We start from the raw sequence: 20,831 nt of genomic DNA on the forward strand, positions 1-20,831 counted from the left end.
ATATCGTTCCACGGTTCAGTCCACGCAGAAAAGAAATCCTGAATCCGTAGTAAATTGATTTCGCAGAAGATTTTACCAAACAGGTGTAGTTAACGGAATTCTGACCCATCCCTTCAAAGTTGGAAATATTCTCAAAATTTTTCGATATACTTATTGGTGGGCGCGGGGAATACGGAAGTTAAAAACACATTTGAATATTAGAAGCAGAAATTAACACCGATATATAAACTTTATTCCTTATCCTTAGATTTTCATTTATAACTTAAAACTCAACAATTCGAATCAGTGGCGCGTTTGTGTATAATATGATACGTTACTAATTGACGACGACTTCGTTTCTGAATGTCTTAACTTTACCGTCGTAGCGACCCGAATAGAACGACCTGAAGAACTTATCGCCCGGCTCATGGTAGACATCGATGTACTCTTCGAAGCCCTTGTAGATTTCCGGAATTGCCATATCGAACGCTAGCTCTTTCAGCAGGAATTTCACTCCCTCTTGCGTGTCGACTTCTACCGGCGAGTTGGAGGGCCGGTCCAAGCTTTGAACGATCGACATGAGCACGTCTTTCGTCAGTATTTCGGCGTCCTGTTTGAACTCCGAACACGTCTCGTACAGGCGAAGTACCTCGGTAAGCTTGTTCTTGTAAGCGACTGATGTTTCTATTTCTGCTTTCCAGTCGACGAAATGGAACTTCTTCTGGTCGATATCCAAATCTTCCATCACTTTCTGAGCCAAAGTCACCAGCTTGCGCGTTTCTTTGCGAGCGATCTTCTCCGGCTTGCTTCGGCCGACTGCTATGTAATTATGAATGTACGGCACCGTGGGTATAATCACAAGCACCTACAAAAAGACCGAATGCTGATGTACCGGTTTATCAGTCTGTTTTTGTTTTTAAATATACTCCTCAGAAAATATTTGGAATCGACTGCAATATGTCATAGAAGATTAAACGGATTGATCCGCAATGCGGGCGTGAGCTGTATGTTTTACATCACTTATGTCAAACTGATGGCAGGTTGGTATGTTCGTCTACAGCGCATTGAGGAAGCTTACTAATTTCACAGCAGGTACTGGCATCACGAACAAACCGCGAGTGAATTTAGGGGATGGTCTCGAGGGGTCTAGCCCCCGCCTATTTATTGAGGTCGCCCTTTTTGTCAATTAGACAACGATTGTTCAAAACCACAAATTCGACACTCATCCTTGCGAAAAAATTGCTAATTTTCGGATGTTTTTCTTCAAAAATCATGAATGAAAAACACTGAGGTTGGTACTCCGTATTTATTTGTATGATTTCTAAGGACTTTCGAAAAATCACAATTCAACGCAATATTCCTTGCAATCTTGATAAAACTATCGTATTTCGATTTTTTCGCCATTTTGGGGGGAGCGAACAGTCGTTACACGGACATCAGCTATCATCAACGGCGCTAATTAAGTCGCGTTCTCCGCCCAGCAAGATAAATCGGTAAGTTCTAAACCTCGTTTTAAGGAAAAAATACGACCCCTATGACGACTCGGCTCTAGGTTTTTTTTTATTTCATACGATTTTTGAGTGAAAATTTCCGAATTTACGTCTATACGTCATGCAAGAAAGCATCAGGGTCCAGTTGCTTTTTAGAATAACTAACTAACGAAAGCGTACAGGGAAGTGCAAATGAGCGTATTGAAGGATTCTTACCTTTTCGGCATTTTGGTCAGCGAATGCCAACATCTTTGCCATGTTCTCTTCTTTATAGTAGTATGTGTTGCCGGGACATGATCCACAAACGATCGGTAGATTTTTTCCTTTCAGATATTCCAAGTAGTTCGAATCTGACCTTTATTATATAGATAAAATACATACGTGAATATGTAATCTCCATCTATGATAAACATAGATTGACAAAAAATGAAAAACTTTTAACAATCGACAAATATGAGATTTTTCTTTGAAAATCCTTAACAAAACTCACGGGCTCATTATGGGAGGCGTATGTGGCGTTCGGTAACCGTGCCTGTCTGTGAGGTACTGAATGGATCGCCCTTTAGTCACGATCTATTCTGTCATCGCCATATGGAACAAGCTAATGAAAAAGTTATTATCCCAACTTATATTTACCATAACTGATCTGAATGATGTGAAATTCAATAAATTACCAAGTTATTAATGAACGACTGGGACATTTTCCTACTTTACAAATGGGACAATTTTTCCGGGGACATATTTTCCAGGGAAACTTTTTCCCTGGGACATTTTTTCCGAGGACATATTTTCCAGGACATTTTTTCCGGGTAGATCTTTTCTTGGGACATTTTTTACCGTATACCTGGTAATTCATGTTATTTCCTCTTTTGATAAATTACATGATTTTTGTTGCCAGATTCACTCAGCATCGATTTCACAGAAAAATAAAAAAATGTCCGGAGGAGGGCCACAGACCCCATAAATTGAGCCTTTGGCGCTCGCTTCTCGTGACACAAAATGTGCCCTCTTTTCATCCTGCTTAACAAAAGAAAAAAGGATGTTGCAATGTGGAATCAACCTTAAACTACAATATTTACACAAATGCCGCTGAAAATTTCCTTCTTACTTCCCTGCTAATATCGAAATCAGTTGTTGAGTTATTGTCTCGTGCGGATCTGGTAATCTTGAGACTTTGATCGGGGAATCCAGATAATCAGGAAATTCTGGGTGTCCATACCTGTGCGAACCATGCGGGGGCACACACGCACGGACACATAGATAAAACCGTACCCCCCGGGAAGAGCGAATATGTAATCGATCTAATATGAGAATCATTCATTGGGGATGAGTACCATTTTGTTCTAGAATGCCCTTTCCTTCAGAATCTTCGCACCCGGTTCATTAAACCATTCTTTAGAATAAGACCAAGTGACTTCAAATTGATACAATTATTAAATTGTAAGGGCAAGCAGCTCTGTAAACCTGACTCGCATTATACCGCGTAAGCTTAATTCAAAATTCTTACTAGCGTCCCCGATGTCGGACTTCGTCGTCGTGTCCGATCTATCGAGCACTGAGTCCGCTCCAGCAGTCCGAGTTGTTCGTGTAAAATGGTGGATGTCGTGCGCGACGATTTGTTATGAAACATTTTGCAAATATCCACTTCCAAAAAGATAACTGATATCATTTCCACAAATACACAAGTGTAAGCGTAATTTATCACTTTTACCATGTTTAAGTGTAAGGATGAGTCGGTGCGCCTGTTAATCTATCGCCCGGCTTTGAACTTACAGCTGACGAAAAGGATGGCGATTCAATTCAATACTTTTTTATTCAAGTTGCCACGCCGGGCCCCTTCTCTCCATAGTCAGTAACCTGTCTGTGGTTTAGTTTCACATTCGGATATTTTCACAAACCACATATCGTTGGTATATGCCCATCTGATTATAAAAAAGCTATCCACCAACGATTAGGTAACTACCCCCCCTCCCCCCCCCTCCCGGTCGACGCGACAGCTAAAAATGCCCTAAATAGAATAATCACCTAATCATTGGTTGTCTCAGTTAGGATTTCTAAAATAACAGTCGCCTTTCCGTTATGCTTGTAGTAGTGTGGAAGATTAAGCTTCAAAATTATGAATGGCTCTTTTCATTATATAAGGCTCATTATAGGGTGAAAAAAAGCCATATTACTGTAATATAAGTAATTCATTCGAATTATTTCATTTATCGCTAATTTATTTCTTGCAGCTGATTGTTTATCGAACAATATGGGAGCTACGTATTCCACGGAGGCAGCTGCAGCTGTAACGACGACGACTGGTGCGAATATCTTACCAACGACCACGACGAAAGAATGCCCGATGAATAATCAGGCATCCGAAGCCGAAACCGAACATTCCGTTCAAATGAAATACGCCGGCGAATGTCCGATGCACCGCGAGGAGGGAACCGCGTCGGGCGCGACCGCGCAGCGCGAGCATACCGTGCAGATGTCGTACGCGAGCGAGTGCCCGATGCATTTATCGCAGCTGGCCGCCGACGAAAAGATCGACCCGACGAACATGATGCCGCCGCCGAACCAGCAACCGTCGCCGGGGCAACCGTTTCGATTGTCGACGACGCGCGAAGTCTCGACGATTCCGAAAGGCGGCGCCACCGCCGATAACGCCGGCCAGAACTGGGTCTACCCGTCGCAGCAGATGTTCTGGAACGCGATGATTCGCAAAGGCTGGCGCTGGGAGGACGATGCGTTGTCGGCGAACGACATGGCGCACATCATACGCATACACAACGCGAACAATGAACACGCGTGGCAGGAGGTGTTGCGCTGGGAGGCGTTGCACGCGCGCGAATGCGACGACCCGAAGCTCGTGCGGTTCGGCGGCAAGGCGAAGGAGTTCTCGCCGCGCGCGCGCATACGCGGCTGGATGGGTTACGAGTTGCCGTTCGATCGACACGACTGGATCGTCGACCGCTGCGGTCGCGAGGTGCGCTACGTGATCGACTACTACGACGGCGGCGCGGTCGACCCGGCGACGAGTCGGTTCACGTTGCTTGACGTGCGGCCGGCGTTGGATTCGTTCGAGGCGTTGTGGGATCGCATGACGGTCGCCTGGTGGCGGTGGACGTCGAAGGATCAGTCGGAAAGTTGATAACGTTCACGCGCTACAACTGCTGTCGATCGATCCTTACTCTCGGTCTTGTGTTGATAAACACCCCGCAATTTGTTTAAATTTACGAGAAAATCTATTTGGAAAACTGTTATTCGTGTGATTCTATATTCAGTGAATTATTTACAGCAGTCACAATGCTATTGAGTTCCCTGATTCTCAACTCTGTGAGATATTTACAGCAGTCCTAACGCTACCGAGTTCCCTGATTCTCAACTAGGTGAAATATTTACAGCAGTCCTAACGCTACCGAGTTCCCTGATTCTTTATTCAGTGAACAGCAGTTGCAATGTTACTGAGTTATCTGATTCTCAACTCAGTGAGATTTCCAGCAATCCCAGCACTACTGAGTTCCCTGATTCTCAACTAGGCGAAATATTTACAGCAGTCCCTAAACGCTACCGAGTTCCCTGATCCCCAACTGCTATCAATAACTAATTTTCGTTATTTATCCGCTACATTGTGGGGTTTTCATGTACACTATATAGACAAGTCCACTGCAGACCGAGTAAGGCGCGGTTAACTGCATAACAGAATGAACAGCTGACTGTAAATTGAAATAATCAAATGAATTGTGATATTTAGTCATCAATCGAAAAATGTATAAAGATATCAGTAGATAAAGGATAGATTCGATGGTAAACGTACATAATGAACTGCCCTTATTCAGACTTATCAGTAATAAAGACCTCAAATGATTTATCTAACGGATGAATTTTATCAGTTGTAAGTATTGATTATCGCGTGTGTTCACTACTATTAGCCATGTAATTATTAGATTGTCATATTCCGGTGGTGTTTTGTAGATTTTGATTGTTACGAATGGAGGTTGTTTTTTTTTTAGTTTTAATCGATAGTAAAATTCCGTCTATTATTGATATCGATGATTCAACTCATTTTATTCGGAGTTTTGGTTTCAATTTTTCCCGCGTTGACAAATTGATTGTTTGATTGAGGTTGCAGGTGACTGTCGGGGCACTTTCGTAGTCCATGCAAGAGAATCTCATTACTATATACATATATCACAATCGGGTGAATTATACATAATCACCATTGAAGAGACACTATATCCGTGTTGTGTGACGATCATATATTACGAGGATCCTACAAAGAAAAGTCCGAAAATGTTTTTCTTGAGCTATACATAATGATTGGGATGGCCGTTATTGAGGAGTGGAACTACATACATTGCCTATTTTGACAAGCCCTGTAATAATGGCTAATTCTTTTCTGCGCAACTTAACTAAGGATTCTTAGTACTCGAAGGGCAGATTTCTGTCCAGATAACATTATTGCGTGGTAAATTTGTTTTAGGATCACTCTAGATGCTCAGAAAATAATCAATTATTCAGATTTTCTCGAGGGAGGGCCCCCAAAACCGCCTAGGTTCCATTCGAGATTGCACAGTGGAAGAGGCCTGTAAACTCAGGATTCGTCCCCGCTGGTGTCAAAATATAAAAGATTTGAATTGAATTGTCCGAGATTGATAATTTTCAAGCAACATGGTGCATAGATAGATGGCGCTGATTGTAAATTAAAGACAAATTCAACGAAAATATATTACAGTTCGTTATTAGATTTCGTTTTATTTCAATTTTTCTGATTAAAACCTGTGCAAATACTGTAGTGTCTGTACGTCAACTACACCAAGAAATCGAGAACGAGTTGTGTGAGTCACTTGTCTTAAGCTTAAGGCCTTTCTTAAATGTTTTTTTTTGAGTGACTTTGTTTTTAGGAATAGGATTGTCAAAACTGAGGCCTTTTTATGAACACTCGATTAGTATATTCGAGTATGCAAAACGTTTTTATGAGCATGGATTATGTCATAATCCGTCATTTTTATGAACATTGGTTATCATAATCGATTAGCATGCTCAGCATACTCGCTCGGCGAGCAAGTATGCCGATTATCTAATCCAACCGATATGGTGTTCTCGGTAGAAGTCGCTGCTGAGTAGGCCATAATTGAATAATTTCTACCTGGCGTTTTTATCAACCAACATACCCGGTTATGCTAATTGACACTAATCGGCTATATAATCTAGATAGCTAATCTATTTCGATTTTGCTGGTTCATAAAAAGGCCTCTGGTCTGAAACTTAAGTGAAACTCGAAAAATTTAACCAACACAACATTGGTGTTGTATCGCGGGATCATTGATATGGCTAAGAATCAAAAGCCTTCCCTTGGATGCTGTAAACTTCCAGCTTTAAGAGGAGGCGTTGATGAGGCACAACGCCTTCGTTCATGAAATCCATGTAAATGTCTCAATGCTCACTCCTCGATGAGAATCTCCGTCCAGACTTCCATCATGTCCAATAGTTGTGTAACGCAGGCTTTACCGTGTACAAAACCGTGCTGCTGCTTGCTGAAGAATTGGTTTTCACTTAAGTGTTTGATGACCTTTTCTCTGATGAGTTTTCCCATCATCTTACAGAGTAATGCACGTGAGGCTAACTGGTTTATAGTTGCATGGTTGTAGGCGGCTTCTAAGATAGGTGTGACAGTTGCTTTTCGCCAGTCCTGAGGAACTTGACGCTCTGCAATGCAAGTGATTTGCAGAAGAGTAGCGTGACTGGGCGAGCCAATATATCCGCCGCTTTTGATAAAACCAGGGGATTGATGCCGTCTGGGGCCTGTAGCTTTAGTGTGTCTTCAAGGTCTGAAGCATGCTCAGTACTTTCTCCTCTGAGATCACGAAGTCCTCCGAGGTCATACTATACTCAGCTTTTGGTGGGTCAGGGAGAGGACCATCACCTTCGCAGGTAAACAAACACACTGAAGGAAATCATTCGATAGCTGTGCTTTTTCTTCATTGGATGAGGATTTATTACCGTCTTCTTTCTTCAAATCACCTACGCCCGAACGCGTTGTTGTTTTGCTCTTTACGTACGACCAGAAAGCTTTGGGATTCTCTTTTGCTTCACTGGCCGCAGTGGCTTCCAGTCTTCTTTTTGCTTTCCTTCATTCACTGCTGGCTTTGTTCCTTGTCTTGAGGTAAACTGTGTTATCGCTCTTTTCTCATGTTCGCTGCTGTTCGAGCTGTTATTTTCGTCCGTTGAGCTTATGATGAACTCCTCAGACAAAACTGTTAAATCCACTGGGGCCTGACACAAAAAGTTTTGGACCCCCAGTATACCCATCCTAGGTATCGGTACTATGAAATTTTTTGCCGTTGGTTTTGCTCCTTTTCTGGCTTAACTGAATACTGAGATTAATATCAGTCGGCTAATCAACTTATCTTCATCGTCTTTATAGAATACACATAGCAGTGTGACGTGTACGATCTGGATACCGGCGACATGTCGGTCAATCAACAACAACTTCAGCAACAACAACAACAACAGCAGCAGCAGCAGCAGACCGGTCAACAACAGAGTAATACACAACAGCAACAACAACAGCAGCAACAACAACAACAACAGAATATAGAAACCGCTCATACGACGTACGATGTTGTAGTTGTTGTGGAAGGAACTGCGAATCTCGGCGCTTATTTCAACTCGTTAAAAGAGCACTACATTCTACCCTCATTAGAGTAAGTACTACATTCTACTATTGTAGATAGTTGGGACTATTTCCAGTCTTCATGAACAGGGATCAAAATTTGCTGTTGTAACCACCCGAGATGCACAATAGATATTTTTCCTAAATATACTACTATAAAAATATATATGTTTCTTGACTAAATGCCTCTCAGAGATGCTCAGAAAACTCTAAAATGATAGTAAAATTTCAAAAAAATTTTGCTGATATGCCTTTCCGCCCTAAATCAAGAATATATGCCCTTTTTATTGGTCAACATAGTCACAACATGCACCTGGAGTATCAATTTTTTTAGCCTAAGCTTTAACTTTTTCATGAAACTGATCCTGAACCTGTTTCACGAATTATGTCTAATATCCATTGTACAAAGTGTGTGTAGATTTAGGCCATCGTGGGTATTTCACGTACACGTACTGCCGGGCTTATCCCGAGTTCAGAGTTACTTTGAATAGATGTGGCAGTTTCAACAGTAAGCTGATGTTGGCCATAAACTGGCTGAAGTTGAAGATGTGCGTACCGTTAATGTAAGCTGATATCTTTTTTTTATATAGATATTTTAGTGGCGGTCCACCGGAGGAAGTCGATTATGGATGTGATGTAAGTTTTGACACTTAAAGCTATTTATCAATTCATGAGAGATAACATTTTCTTTGATATTTTGCTTAATTTCTCCGATGAAAAACGAGAAGTTCAATTTGAAGCATCTCCAATGTTTTCTTATTCTAATTGAGTTTAGAAATTAGATAGTTTGAAATTTCTTGACAGTTTGAAAATTGTTACCAAACCCATAAACTCAATTTAATTATATTTCTTGAGGGGTCACCGGCGACATAGGTTTTCAAGCAGTGATTTTGTATTGAATGGCTCATCAGAATAGGAAACTGACCTATTGCAACTTAATACGCGAAAGTGAAAGCAAAAACGAACCCAAAATTTTGATTGTAACGGGCGTAACATACTCTCTACCGGGCGATTCTAGTTAGTATATCAGGTTTACAGATTACACTTACTACCCCGGAATCAGTGCGGTGTATTGCGGTCGAAATGAATGCGCCAGAAGAGAATTCCAGAATCGGTATAGAGGGCGCAATCAAAACCCGCCACGTCGTACATCTTCGTTTCGCAAATCTGGATGCAACGAACTAAGTGAACGAGTTCATAGTCTGATTGGTTTACATGAACCGGGATTGAAAAGAAAATTCCACACAATCGACCGATTATCCAAGTGGCTGCCCTGTAAAATGAAAAGGTTTCACTTACATGGTTTTTTTTTTTGTTGGGCTACACACGACGCTAGAAAATCTGCCGCTTTGATTGGAAATCGAATCAATCGAATGATCTAAACAAAATGCTTCTGCAACCCAGTTCGATGCAAGCTGTCAACTGTGTCAGTTTCGGCATCGCAGCTGCACCTGTTAGCTTTTGTGAAAAACATCGAAGATAGACCGAGTATTTCCAGTGCGATATGCGGCATTATGGATCATGTGTTTCAGAGGCCTGTAGATTCCCCGTTGTTCACAGGATTATTTGTCTGCCGATCGATATGTCAGTTTTTCAGAGGCGTCATTCGCCTATTTCTGTGTGAAATGTCAAAGATTAAATGTATATCTGTTGGAATCATTAAAACTAATAATTACACGGATGTGATGCAAATGTGGAGAAAAAAAAACGTGAACATTTCTGAATAGTAAATTTTTGTGTGAAAAACGTGAACATTTTGGAAAACATGTGAAACTTTTTAAAAAAAGATTTATGTAGTTTTTGTAGGCTGTATATATATATGTCCTTTTATCTCTGAGCTCTGCTTTAAGAGTAAATGTATATCTGTTCATTGTCTAGTATCCGTCATTGATTGGTATGTACCATAAAAATTGGTCTTGCAATAGGAAAACTAGGTGAATCACGCGTCTCAATAAATTCTGATTAGTCTTTAGTTATGATAAGATTTTGATTGAATTTGAATAGAAATCCGGCGTCAATGTCGTACTGTACGCTAGAGACACCTGGCGAACTCGTATCGATTCTTATTCTTTTATTTCATTTACAGAATAGTTGTACGTTATTCTGTCTGGTCGTTTTCACTGCTGCTGACTACGCTCCCGGTCCGCCGGTGAAGTGTATAGCTCCGACGGCTAGCACGCACGAATTCATGAAATGGATGGACCAGATTTTGTACGTATTTTGCGAAAATTCAACTCCATAAGCCGAGCACATTCGGAATAAACTGTTGTATCTAATTAACAGATTTATAGGCGGTGGTGGAGAGGCTTGTAGTCATGTGGCTGAAGGTTTGAGTACGGCCTGTCAAGTATTTGATGACCTGCAAGAACTCAGAAAATCCATGTAAGTTTCCCTGGTCTATATCTGTAACTGTTTATCAGTCATCTCTACCTAGAGAGAAGTGATATTGGTATTATTACCCCTAGCCTATATCTGTTACTGTGTATCAGTCATCTCTCCCTGGAGAGAAGTGATATTGGTATTATCCCCCCTAGCCTATATCTGTAACTGTGTATCAGTCATCTCTCCCTAGAGAGAAGTGATATTGGTATTATAACCCCTAGTCTATATCTGTAACTGTGTATCAGTCATCTCTCCCTGGAGAGAAGTGATATTGGTATTATGACCCCTAGTCTATATCTGTAACTGTGTATCAGTCATCTGTACCTGGAGGGAAGTGATATTGGTATTATCACCCCTAGTCTATATCTGTCACTGTGTATCGGTCATCTCTACCTGGAGAGAAGTGATATTGGTATTATTACCCCTAGTCTATATCTGTAACTGTGTATCAGTCATCTCTACCTGGAGGGAAGTGATATTGGTATTATCACCCCTAGTATATATCTGTCACTGTGTATCAGTCATCTCTACCTGAGAGAAGTGATATTGGTATTATCACCCCTAGACTATATCTGTAACTGTGTATCGGTCATCTCTACCTGGAGAGAAGTGATATTGGTATTATCACCCCTAGTCTATATCTGTAACTGTATATCAGTCATCTCTACCTAGAGAGAAGTGAGATTGGTATTATCACCCCTAGCCTATATCTGTTACTGTGTATCAGTCATCTCTACCTGGAGGGAAGTGAGATTGGTATTGTCACCCCTAGCCTATATCTGTTACTGTGTATCAGTCATCTCTCCCTAGAGAGAAGTGAGATTGGTATTATCACCCCTAGCCTATATCTGTTACTGTGTATCAGTCATCTCTACCTGGAGGGAAGTGAGATTGGTATTGTCACCCCTAGCCTATATCTGTTACTGTGTATCAGTCATCTCTCCCTAGAGAGAAGTGAGATTGGTATTATCACCCCTAGCCTATATCTGTTACTGTGTATCAGTCATCTCTACCTGGAGGGAAGTGAGATTGGTATTGTCACCCCTAGCCTATATCTGTTACTGTGTATCAGTCATCTCTCCCTAGAGAGAAGTGAGATTGGTATTATCACCCCTAGCCTATATCCGTTACTGTGTATCAGTCATCTCTACCTGGAGAGAAGTGATGTTGGTATTATCACCCCTAGCCTATATCTGTCACTGTGTATCAGTCATCTCTACCTGGATGGTAGTGATATTGGTATTATTACCCCTAGCCTATATCTGTTACTGTGTATCAGTCATCTCTCCTTGGAGAGAAGTGACATTGGTATTATGACCCCTAGCATTTATCTGTAACTGTATATCAGTCATCTCTACCTGGAGAGAAATGATATTGGTATCATTACCCCTAGCCTTTATCTGTAACTGTATATCAGTCATCTCTACCTGGATGGTAGTGATATTGGTATTATTACCCCTAGCCTATATCTGTCACTGTGTATCAGTCATCTCTACCTGGAGAGAAGTGATAATGATATTATCACCCCTAGTCTATATCTGTTACTGTGTATCAGTCATCTCTCCTTGGAGAGAAGTGACATTGGTATTATGACCCCTAGTCTTTATCTGTAACTGTATATCAGTCATCTCTACCTGGAGGGAAGTGATATTGGTATTATAACCCCTAGCCTTTATCTGTAACTGTATATCAGTCATCTCTACCTGGAGAGAAGTGATATTGGTATCATTACCCCTAGCCTATATCTGTAACTGTGTATCAGTCATCTCTACCTGGATGGTAGTGAGTGATATTGGTATTATTACCCCTAGCCTATATCTGTTACTGTGTATCAGTCATCTCTCCTTGGAGAGAAGTGACATTGGTATTATGACCCCTAGCCTTTATCTGTAACTGTATATCAGTCATCTCTACCTGGAGAGAAGTGATATTGGTATCATTACCCCTAGCCTTTATCTGTAACTGTATATCAGTCATCTCTACCTGGATGGTAGTGAGTGATATTGGTATTATTACCCCTAGCCTATATCTGTTACTGTGTATCAGTCATCTCTCCTTGGAGAGAAGTGACATTGGTATTATGACCCCTAGCCTTTATCTGTAACTGTATATCAGTCATCTCTACCTGGAGAGAAGTGATATTGGTATCATTACCCCTAGCCTTTATCTGTAACTGTATATCAGTCATCTCTACCTGGAGGGAAGTGATATTGGTATTATTACCCCTAGCCTATATCTGTAACTGTGTATCAGTCATCTCTACCTGGATGGTAGTGATATTGGTATTATTACCCCTAGCCTATATCTGTCACTGTGTATCAGTCATCTCTACCTGGAGAGAAGTGATATTGATATTATCACCCCTAGTCTATATCTGTTACTGTGTATCAGTCATCTCTACCTAGAGAGAAGTGAGATTGGTATTATCACCCCTAGCCTTTATCTGTAACTGTATATCAGTCATCTCTACCTGGAGGGAAGCGATATTGGTATCATTACCCCTAGCCTATATCTGTAACTGTATATCAGTCATCTCTACCTGGAGGGAAGTGATATTGGTATTATAACCCCTAGCCTTTATCTGTAACTGTATATCAGTCATCTCTACCTGGAGCGAAGTGATATTGGTATCATTACCCCTAGCCTATATCTGTAACTGTGTATCAGTCATCTCTACCTGGATGGTAGTGATATTGGTATTATTACCCCTAGCCTATATCTGTTACTGTGTATCAGTCATCTCTCCTTGGAGAGAAGTGACATTGGTATTATTACCCCTAGCCTTTATCTGTAACTGTATATCAGTCATCTCTACCTGGAGGGAAGTGATATTGGTATTATTACCCCTAGCCTTTATCTGTAACTGTATATCAGTCATCTCTACCTGGAGAGAAGTGATATTGGTATCATTACCCCTAGCCTATATCTGTAACTGTGTATCAGTCATCTCTACCTGGAGGGAAGTGATATTGGTATTATTACCCCTAGCCTTTATCTGTAACTGTATATCAGTCATCTCTACCTGGAGAGAAGTGAGATTGGTATTATCACCCCTAGCCTATATCTGTAACTGTATATCAGTCATCTCTACCTGGAGGGAAGCGATATTGGTATTATTACCCCTAGCCTATATCTGTAACTGTATATCAGTCATCTCTACCTGGAGGGAAGTGATATTGGTATTATTACCCCTAGCCTTTATCTGTAACTGTATATCAGTCATCTCTACCTGGAGAGAAGTGATATTGGTATCATTACCCCTAGCCTATATCTGTAACTGTGTATCAGTCATCTCTACCTGGATGGTAGTGATATTGGTATTATTACCCCTAGCCTATATCTGTTACTGTGTATCAGTCATCTCTCCTTGGAGAGAAGTGACATTGGTATTATGACCCCTAGCCTTTATCTGTAACTGTATATCAGTCATCTCTACCTGGAGAGAAGTGATATTGGTATCATTACCCCTAGCCTTTATCTGTAACTGTATATCAGTCATCTCTACCTGGAGGGAAGTGATATTGGTATTATTACCTCTAGCCTATATCTGTTACTGTGTATCAGTCATCTCTCCTTGGAGAGAAGTGACATTGGTATTATGACCCCTAGCCTTTATCTGTAACTGTATATCAGTCATCTCTCCTTGGAGAGAAGTGACATTGGTATTATGACCCCTAGCCTTTATCTGTAACTGTGTATCAGTCATCTCTACCTGGAGGGAATTGATATTGGTATCATTACCCCTAGCCTATATCTGTCACTGTGTATCAGTCATCTCTACCTGGAGAGAAGTGATATTGGTATTATTACCCCTAGCCTATATCTGTAACTGTATATCAGTCATCTCTACCTGGAGGGAAGTGATATTTGTATCATTACCCCTAGCCTTTATCTGTATCTGTGTATCAGTCATCTCTCCCTAGAGAGAAGTGAGATTGGTATCATTACCCTTAGTCTATATCTGTAACTGTGTATCAATCATCTCTTCCTGGAGAGAAGTGACATTGGTATTATCACCCCTGGTCTATATCTGTAATTGTATATCAGTCATCTCTGCCTGGAGAGAAGTGATATTGGTATTAGGGCCCCTAGCCTGTATATTTAACTGTGCCAGTCAGTCTGTCAGTCAGGCAGAATTTGTCTTATCATTTGGTTTGCCGTTGGTCTGGCGTCTCAGGAATATTTCTTTCCCTGCCATCCTTGACGTATACTTTTAAGGATTAGTGTCTTGATCGCAGACATAGGGTGTCGTCTCAATTCCTGCTGCGCGAGATACGTTATTGTTTTTTGTATATTTCAGCACTTCAACCCAGAAGCATTGTATTCTAGTGTGTAATTCGCCGCCGTATCAAATTCCCAGTCAAAACAACATTAACTACATGGGTTACACGGCTGACGAGCTGGCTACGATGCTTGGAGAGGTAGGATTAATGTCTATTTCAACTTGACTCGATAGCACATCATGTGGCCTAGCTTGGTCAGTTTTGGTGTTACATACCGATAAAAGTCAGGACCAGCAAGGACTGGCATTGATTTTAAATCTTAAACTGTATCTAAGGATATCCAAAAAGTCTTCATTGAAAGGGGTTCATGAGAGAGAGGCCATGATTTGAAAGTTTGACAATATGTTTCCTTGCCTACATACCAAACTTCAGTGGGTAGGCATGAAATCATACTGTTAAACTTTCAAATCATGGAGTCACCATTCATTATTCAAACCCTTTCAATTCAGACTTTTCTGCAATCCTTCAATTCTGTCAAAAATGGATTGAAAAACGATATTTTAGGTCAACTGTCCACCCATTCTGGTCCTAATAAGATTTTTATCAGGTATGTAGCACCAAAATTGACTTGAGCTAGGCCGGCTGATGTGCACGGAGTCCCAATTAAGGTCGTTGACTTGGCAGGTTTATCCGAGAAATGCCCTTTCTTCTTCTGGACTCCGGCCTCCCAAGTTTCCTAGATCCGCTCCCCTGCAAACTACTTGAAAGCATACGCCGTTGATTTTGTTTTCAGCGTGGAGTGCATTTATCGATAGTCGCGCCGCGTAAATTGCCCGTGTTGCAGAAACTGTTCGATCGAGCGTGCGGCGACATTCAGCTGATGGCGCAAAAAGATTACACGATCGATTCCCGACATATGGTGCTATTGAAAGGATATCAGTTACAAGGTAGCGCGCTTCAGTATCTATTCTTAAAGGGCAAATGCCATCAAAATTGTACTTTCCGCGATTTCTTAACCAGAAGAAACTTTAGTATACATATAACTATCACCACTACTACTATCACTCCTAAAACGATAAAATACCGCATGAAATGTCTAGTGAAATGACTGGAAGCGGCGTTCAGAGATGGCTTCAGAAACACGCACCTGCTAACATAAACAATAACAGTGAGCAGGTGCTGAAATTGCCAATTTAAAAGTGATATTTCTCAGTAATGGCTGAACTAAAATTCAAACCAGTTCCATATTTGATATTTGTGAATACATCACATTTGAAAAAGAATTTTACACAATATTATATTTTGATGGCATTTGCCCTTTAAGTCCATTGGCGGAGGGGGCTTTCGTAGATTGGGTATCGTCATACAGGGTGATGCCACTGACCTGGAAAACTCATGGAATCAGAAAAGTGGAATAGAATTCAGGTAAAATTCCAGGGAATTCGACATTTTTACCGAATACCTGGAAAACATTGGGAAAAAGTCTGGAACTTTGGAATAATTCCCGGTTTGGAAATGATAGGGAATTTGGAAAATTTTCCTCAAATCGGGGAAATATTTGGGAAATTCATTTACATTTCACGTATTGCATTTGCGGAGGGCAACTTTCTTCAGTTTCTTTTAATTTCCCTTGAGAATTACCTTTATCAACCAGTCACCACTAAAATGTTGATTGTAGGATGATGGTGTCTGTTCCTTGTGAAAATTGAACAATCACTCATGAAATACTTGTGAAAAACTTGGGAATTATGAATTCATATAACTGGGAACCATGCCATAAGTAATTCTTAAAATATTCCTGATGTTATTTTGCCCCAATGTCAATGATACTGGGCCCAGAAGTTAATCATATATGTGTTTGGGACTGAAATATTGATTATCTCCTTCTAATTGTTACAGAACGACCTCCGAGTCCATCCGCTGAGAAAGAGAAACTCATGAATCAACAACCGATCAAACAGGTTGGAAGTCCAGCTGGTTCCCGTGAGTATACGTGTATTTGTGTCTCCGTGATTACAAAATGTGCCGTAAGCCTGGGAGGGTCCCTACGACTCCTTGATTCCTTGAAAACTCCTTCTGTACTGAAAGTATGCTTTTAAAGGTGCTCGAAACTCCTTTAATTTGAACAAAATGCCCAAAACTCCTTCAATTTTTAGAAATAGGCAGACCAGTTTGGAGTTGTAGACTAGGTGTAGAAATCGTAATTATTGTACGGCAGGGGTCCAAAAGAAAAATCTGAAGGGCTTTTCTGGAATAAGTAGCCTTGCTAAAAGTTGTGTGCAAGGTCCCCTCGGCTTAAAAAAATGAGGGGATTTGATAAATTCTACCAAAAACCTGGAAAACTTAGGGAATTCGGATGATGCTATTGACCAACCGTGTGATTCAATGAAAAATTAATGAATTGAAACATTTTGAACTTAGAAATTTCTCGGATTCACTTCAGGAATTTTGTATTATAACATGGAAAGCCCAAGGGATTTGTAAATAGGCAGAAAATGGCGCCAACTTGCGAAAGAATGAGTGTCGAAATTTGCAGGTTTTGATGAAAAGATCAACCTCAATACCTAGGTGTCCAGACCCCCGAACTGTTCCCCTCTAGATCCGCCCCCCGCCCCCCTAGTATATTGTTCGTCGATAAGATTGTTTTGAATATTTTTTTCATCAGTGATTCCTCACAGTCCGAAACCTGTCTCAAACATTCCGAAGCACGGCAATTCTCCGGCCGGTTGTCTAACCAGCGACGGAACGTTCAAAGTACCTACGCCTGCTGCCCACGGCGGACAAGCTCAAGGTAAAAAAATAGGTCATTTTTAATGAGTGAATAAATGATGAGAATAGACTGATATTATCCTCGGAATTTAGATACAATAACATTCCCACAATATCTAGTTTAATTGCTAATAGTTTCAAGGTTTCAACTTATTGACACACATACGACTGTCAGCAGAGATTAACAGGATATTCTATGAACAGTTCGAAGTTTTATTTTGTCCAAACATGTTTATTTTCTGTTTCGATATTTCGATTGACTCTGTCTGAATTTCTTATCGTGTAGGTTTGCAGCATCCGGGTCAAGTCAGTATCAGACAGAATCAGCCCGGTATGGCAAATATTGTCTCGCAGCAGGTAATTACCGAAATTTTAGTGATAAGTGTTGGTTCTCGGGCTTCCGGGAGGCCCTTATTCCCGCACTCTCGATCTGTCTGTGTCAGGGGCAAGTTGCTCCAAAGTAAGCTAAAGATAACCAGTGGATGAACACCATAGTAACAATGATCATTTAATTGTCAACTATCCTCTGGTTAACTCTAACCAACTTATGAGTAACTGGCCCCTATATTTCAGCTGCTTAGCTTTGTTAATAGTGTAGGCGATCTTGATGAAACTTTGGGGTCTAGTTGTGCAGTGCAAAGAATGGGCTGGCGCGCCAACTAGCGGCAGAACAAGGCACTAAAAACTCTTCAGCGACATGACCTTGTACAACATATCTATAATGCAACGGGAGCTAACGTATAGGAATTTCAGGGTTTGAGCCTGAGCCCGAGAACCGTTGTCGCTTATGGCTTGTTCATTTAATTTTCGTATTCACTTAATTGAGATGTAGAGATATAGTCGTGATATGAAATGATAGATAAATGAGGGCACGTAATTTCAGTCAAATGTACCGATAAGGCCGGGGGCGCCACAAGCGGCACATGACATCGCCAATGCGATTAAAGCGATGGTCAGTCAGACTCCTCAACCGGTCGTAAATCCGGCTAACCAAGCGATGATCTCGCAACAACACAAAACGCTGCAAGCGACAAGGCATTTACAACAATTGCAACAACAGCAACAAATGTTACAGCAACAACAACAGCAACAGGTAAAACCCTGGGGGCGGCTTTATAGACTGGTCTTAACTCTAATCCGGAGGCTAACTCGATTTGTTGTCAATTGAGTCAAAGTAATACCAGTCTATTAAACCACCTCCTGATGTGCACTGCATTGATAAACATAAAAGATTTTTCTTTGTAATACAGGGTGTCTCAGAAAATACGTTACCCTTTGCCTTAAGGTTACTAATTCATTAACAATGATTTTAATTATTATTTCGGGAGGTATAGTTGGTAGACCTGGATGTTTACTTGAGAATGTTGAAATGAAAAAAAGTCATGCATGGCTGAGCACTAGCAGGTTTATGAATCGCCATTCGAATGCTGTCGAACCATATTTGCGGATTGTTTCATCGTGTACGTCTATTGTTCAATAACCACCTGCCTGTTGGAAAATTGATTTAAAATCACAAAATCATTGAATTTCACTCCTTGTGATTTTATTTCCTGTCGGGAAATGTAAAAACTAGGTAATTCAAAAGACCATCAGTAGGAATCAAGGACTTAGTGTGCGGAAAGTAACACATTTTGAGAAATAGTGAATCTGATGTATCATAATTCAACGTTGAGCTTAACTGTGCATTGGTAAAAAGGTGATGATATCGAACAAGTCCCGGAGAAGCTTAATTAGTCATGAGTACCAACAATTTTTAGTAGAAATCTGCTTCAGTTAATTTAATTTAATCTAATTAAGTGAAAGCTGAACATTTATCAATAAGCGTATATAATGCAATGATCCTTATTTCTTGTATTGGTTCGACTCAATTTTAAGGACCATTCAAAAACATGGTCAGCCATGCACTACTTATTTCTTGCATTTAAACATTCCATCCTTGAGTAAACATCCAGGTCTACCGACCTACCCCTAAAAAAATCTTATTTCAATTATCGTTAATGAATAAATAAGCTTTAAGCTATGGTAACACATTTTTTGAGACACCCTGTAGACATAACACTGCGAAACATCTAGCGTGTTGCTCTGATGCACGCAGCTTACCAAAACATCGAGCATGTTTTTCTGCCAAGCCTCAGTGCAATTTGAGACGGTAACATATTTCTTAATGACGCTCATTGCCAAAATCAGGTTGAAAAATGAATGTTTCACAGTGCCGTGTGCGTTAGACTTATTTGATATCCTTCCTTTCAATGTTTCTAGTTGTACAGGGTTCGTCGCGTTGCTTGAAAAGCTTGAAATGGCTTGAATTTGAGAAATACTACTCAAGCGCTTGAAAACAGCTTGAAAATAGATCGAAAGCTTGAAATAATTATTTTTGACTTGAAATAAAAAGATATGGCTTGAAATGCTCGATTATCACAAATTTTCTTCTTCGCAAATTTTTTTCGATGAAAACTCTCCGGTGTCTGGAGACTTGAACATATGGGGAAATTTTGGTCATGCATGTTATCGAGCATTGATGTAAAATGGCATTGAAATCCCACACCAGGTGTGAGAGCCATGTTGAAGGCACCGCGACCTAGTCAAAGTCATTGAACATTACAAATTTGGTATTAGGCCATCCAAAAATAAAGGTCTGTTTGCCGTCACCCGACCGACCCGACTTCAAAGGTACCGAGTGGAAACTTTTTTCTTGGATTCATTGAAATAAATTTTATTTTTGATACAAATGGCCGACCCACTGCCGATGTATGAGCTACGTATGTTTGAAGTTAAGTGTGCATCGCGTGAAAACATGCCTCGACTATAGTTGATGTTTTCCAGGAAACTGGCAGTGTTCCAATAAGCTGCCATTCATTCTTAGTGACTATATTAAAGCTGGTTATGTTATAGCGTGCATATATTCAATCTACTGTTTCATTTTGAACGCAGATTTGGGATATTGTTTCCACTAAAAGAGGTGATGATAAATTTGTTGATTTTTTTTGCCACAAAATTTTGCAAATAAAAATGATTCTACCTTCCTACTGACTTATCCCAAAAATTTTAGTAGGTGTAACGGCAAAACAGACAATTAATTTGGGATGGCCTAATATCCAAATCTTGATTGATATGAATATTTAAGCTAGGAAATGCTGAAAATCATTGTGATAAACGGGTTTCATCTCTAACAGAATCGTATCAACTCGGAGGTTCCACTGGAATCAAAATTTTACCTCTTTTTTAACATTTTTATACGAACCTGTTAAAAATAGGCAAATTGGCTGCGACTATCGAAAATTGCTTCCAACGTGCCTTAAAAAATAGCTTGAAAATGGTATAAATCTA

At 40.5% G+C, this 20,831-nt stretch overlaps 3 protein-coding genes across 7 annotated transcripts in view; 2 read left to right on the forward strand and 1 right to left on the reverse strand.

Moving 5' to 3' along the window:
* Window positions 1–222: 222 nt before the first annotated feature.
* LOC141913156 (uncharacterized) lies at window positions 223–2,057 on the reverse strand. Its single transcript, XM_074804618.1, has 3 exons — window positions 1,960–2,057; window positions 1,686–1,824; window positions 223–844 (listed from the first exon to the last, which is right to left on the reverse strand). Exons 1-3 carry the CDS (start codon window positions 1,965–1,967, stop codon window positions 317–319), a joined length of 675 nt encoding a protein of 224 aa, XP_074660719.1. The 5' UTR covers window positions 1,968–2,057; the 3' UTR covers window positions 223–316.
* A 975-nt stretch (window positions 2,058–3,032) lies between these two features.
* Window positions 3,033–5,486, forward strand: LOC141912550 (holocytochrome c-type synthase-like). The gene is made up of 2 exons (XM_074803817.1): window positions 3,033–3,156; window positions 3,701–5,486. Exon 2 carries the CDS (start codon window positions 3,721–3,723, stop codon window positions 4,603–4,605), a length of 885 nt encoding a protein of 294 aa, XP_074659918.1. The 5' UTR covers window positions 3,033–3,156; window positions 3,701–3,720; the 3' UTR covers window positions 4,606–5,486.
* Window positions 5,487–6,161: 675 nt separating this feature from the next.
* The window catches only part of LOC141913393 (mediator of RNA polymerase II transcription subunit 25-like), a 31,310-nt gene continuing 16,640 nt past the window's right edge, over window positions 6,162–20,831 (forward strand). For 4 of the 5 annotated variants that reach the window (XR_012620277.1, XM_074804901.1, XM_074804903.1 and 1 more), the window contains exons 1-11: window positions 6,162–6,292; window positions 7,882–8,161; window positions 8,721–8,766; window positions 10,217–10,341; window positions 10,414–10,512; window positions 14,813–14,933; window positions 15,529–15,682; window positions 16,635–16,718; window positions 17,401–17,526; window positions 17,791–17,861; window positions 18,388–18,597. Coding sequence is in view for 4 of the 5 variants with exons in the window: in XM_074804901.1 (XP_074661002.1) it covers window positions 7,926–8,161; window positions 8,721–8,766; window positions 10,217–10,341; window positions 10,414–10,512; window positions 14,813–14,933; window positions 15,529–15,682; window positions 16,635–16,718; window positions 17,401–17,526; window positions 17,791–17,861; window positions 18,388–18,597 (1,272 nt within the window). In the remaining variant the exon portion in view is untranslated. Of the gene's footprint in view, window positions 6,293–7,622; window positions 7,772–7,881; window positions 8,162–8,720; window positions 8,767–10,216; window positions 10,342–10,413; window positions 10,513–14,812; window positions 14,934–15,528; window positions 15,683–16,634; window positions 16,719–17,400; window positions 17,527–17,790; window positions 17,862–18,387; window positions 18,598–20,831 lie in introns of those variants that run through there. The other variant, XM_074804902.1, reaches the window with a different exon arrangement.

Source organism: Tubulanus polymorphus, chromosome 11 (assembly GCF_964204645.1).
Source record: "Tubulanus polymorphus chromosome 11, tnTubPoly1.2, whole genome shotgun sequence".
Classification (NCBI taxonomy): Eukaryota; Metazoa; Nemertea; class Palaeonemertea; order Tubulaniformes; family Tubulanidae; genus Tubulanus; species Tubulanus polymorphus.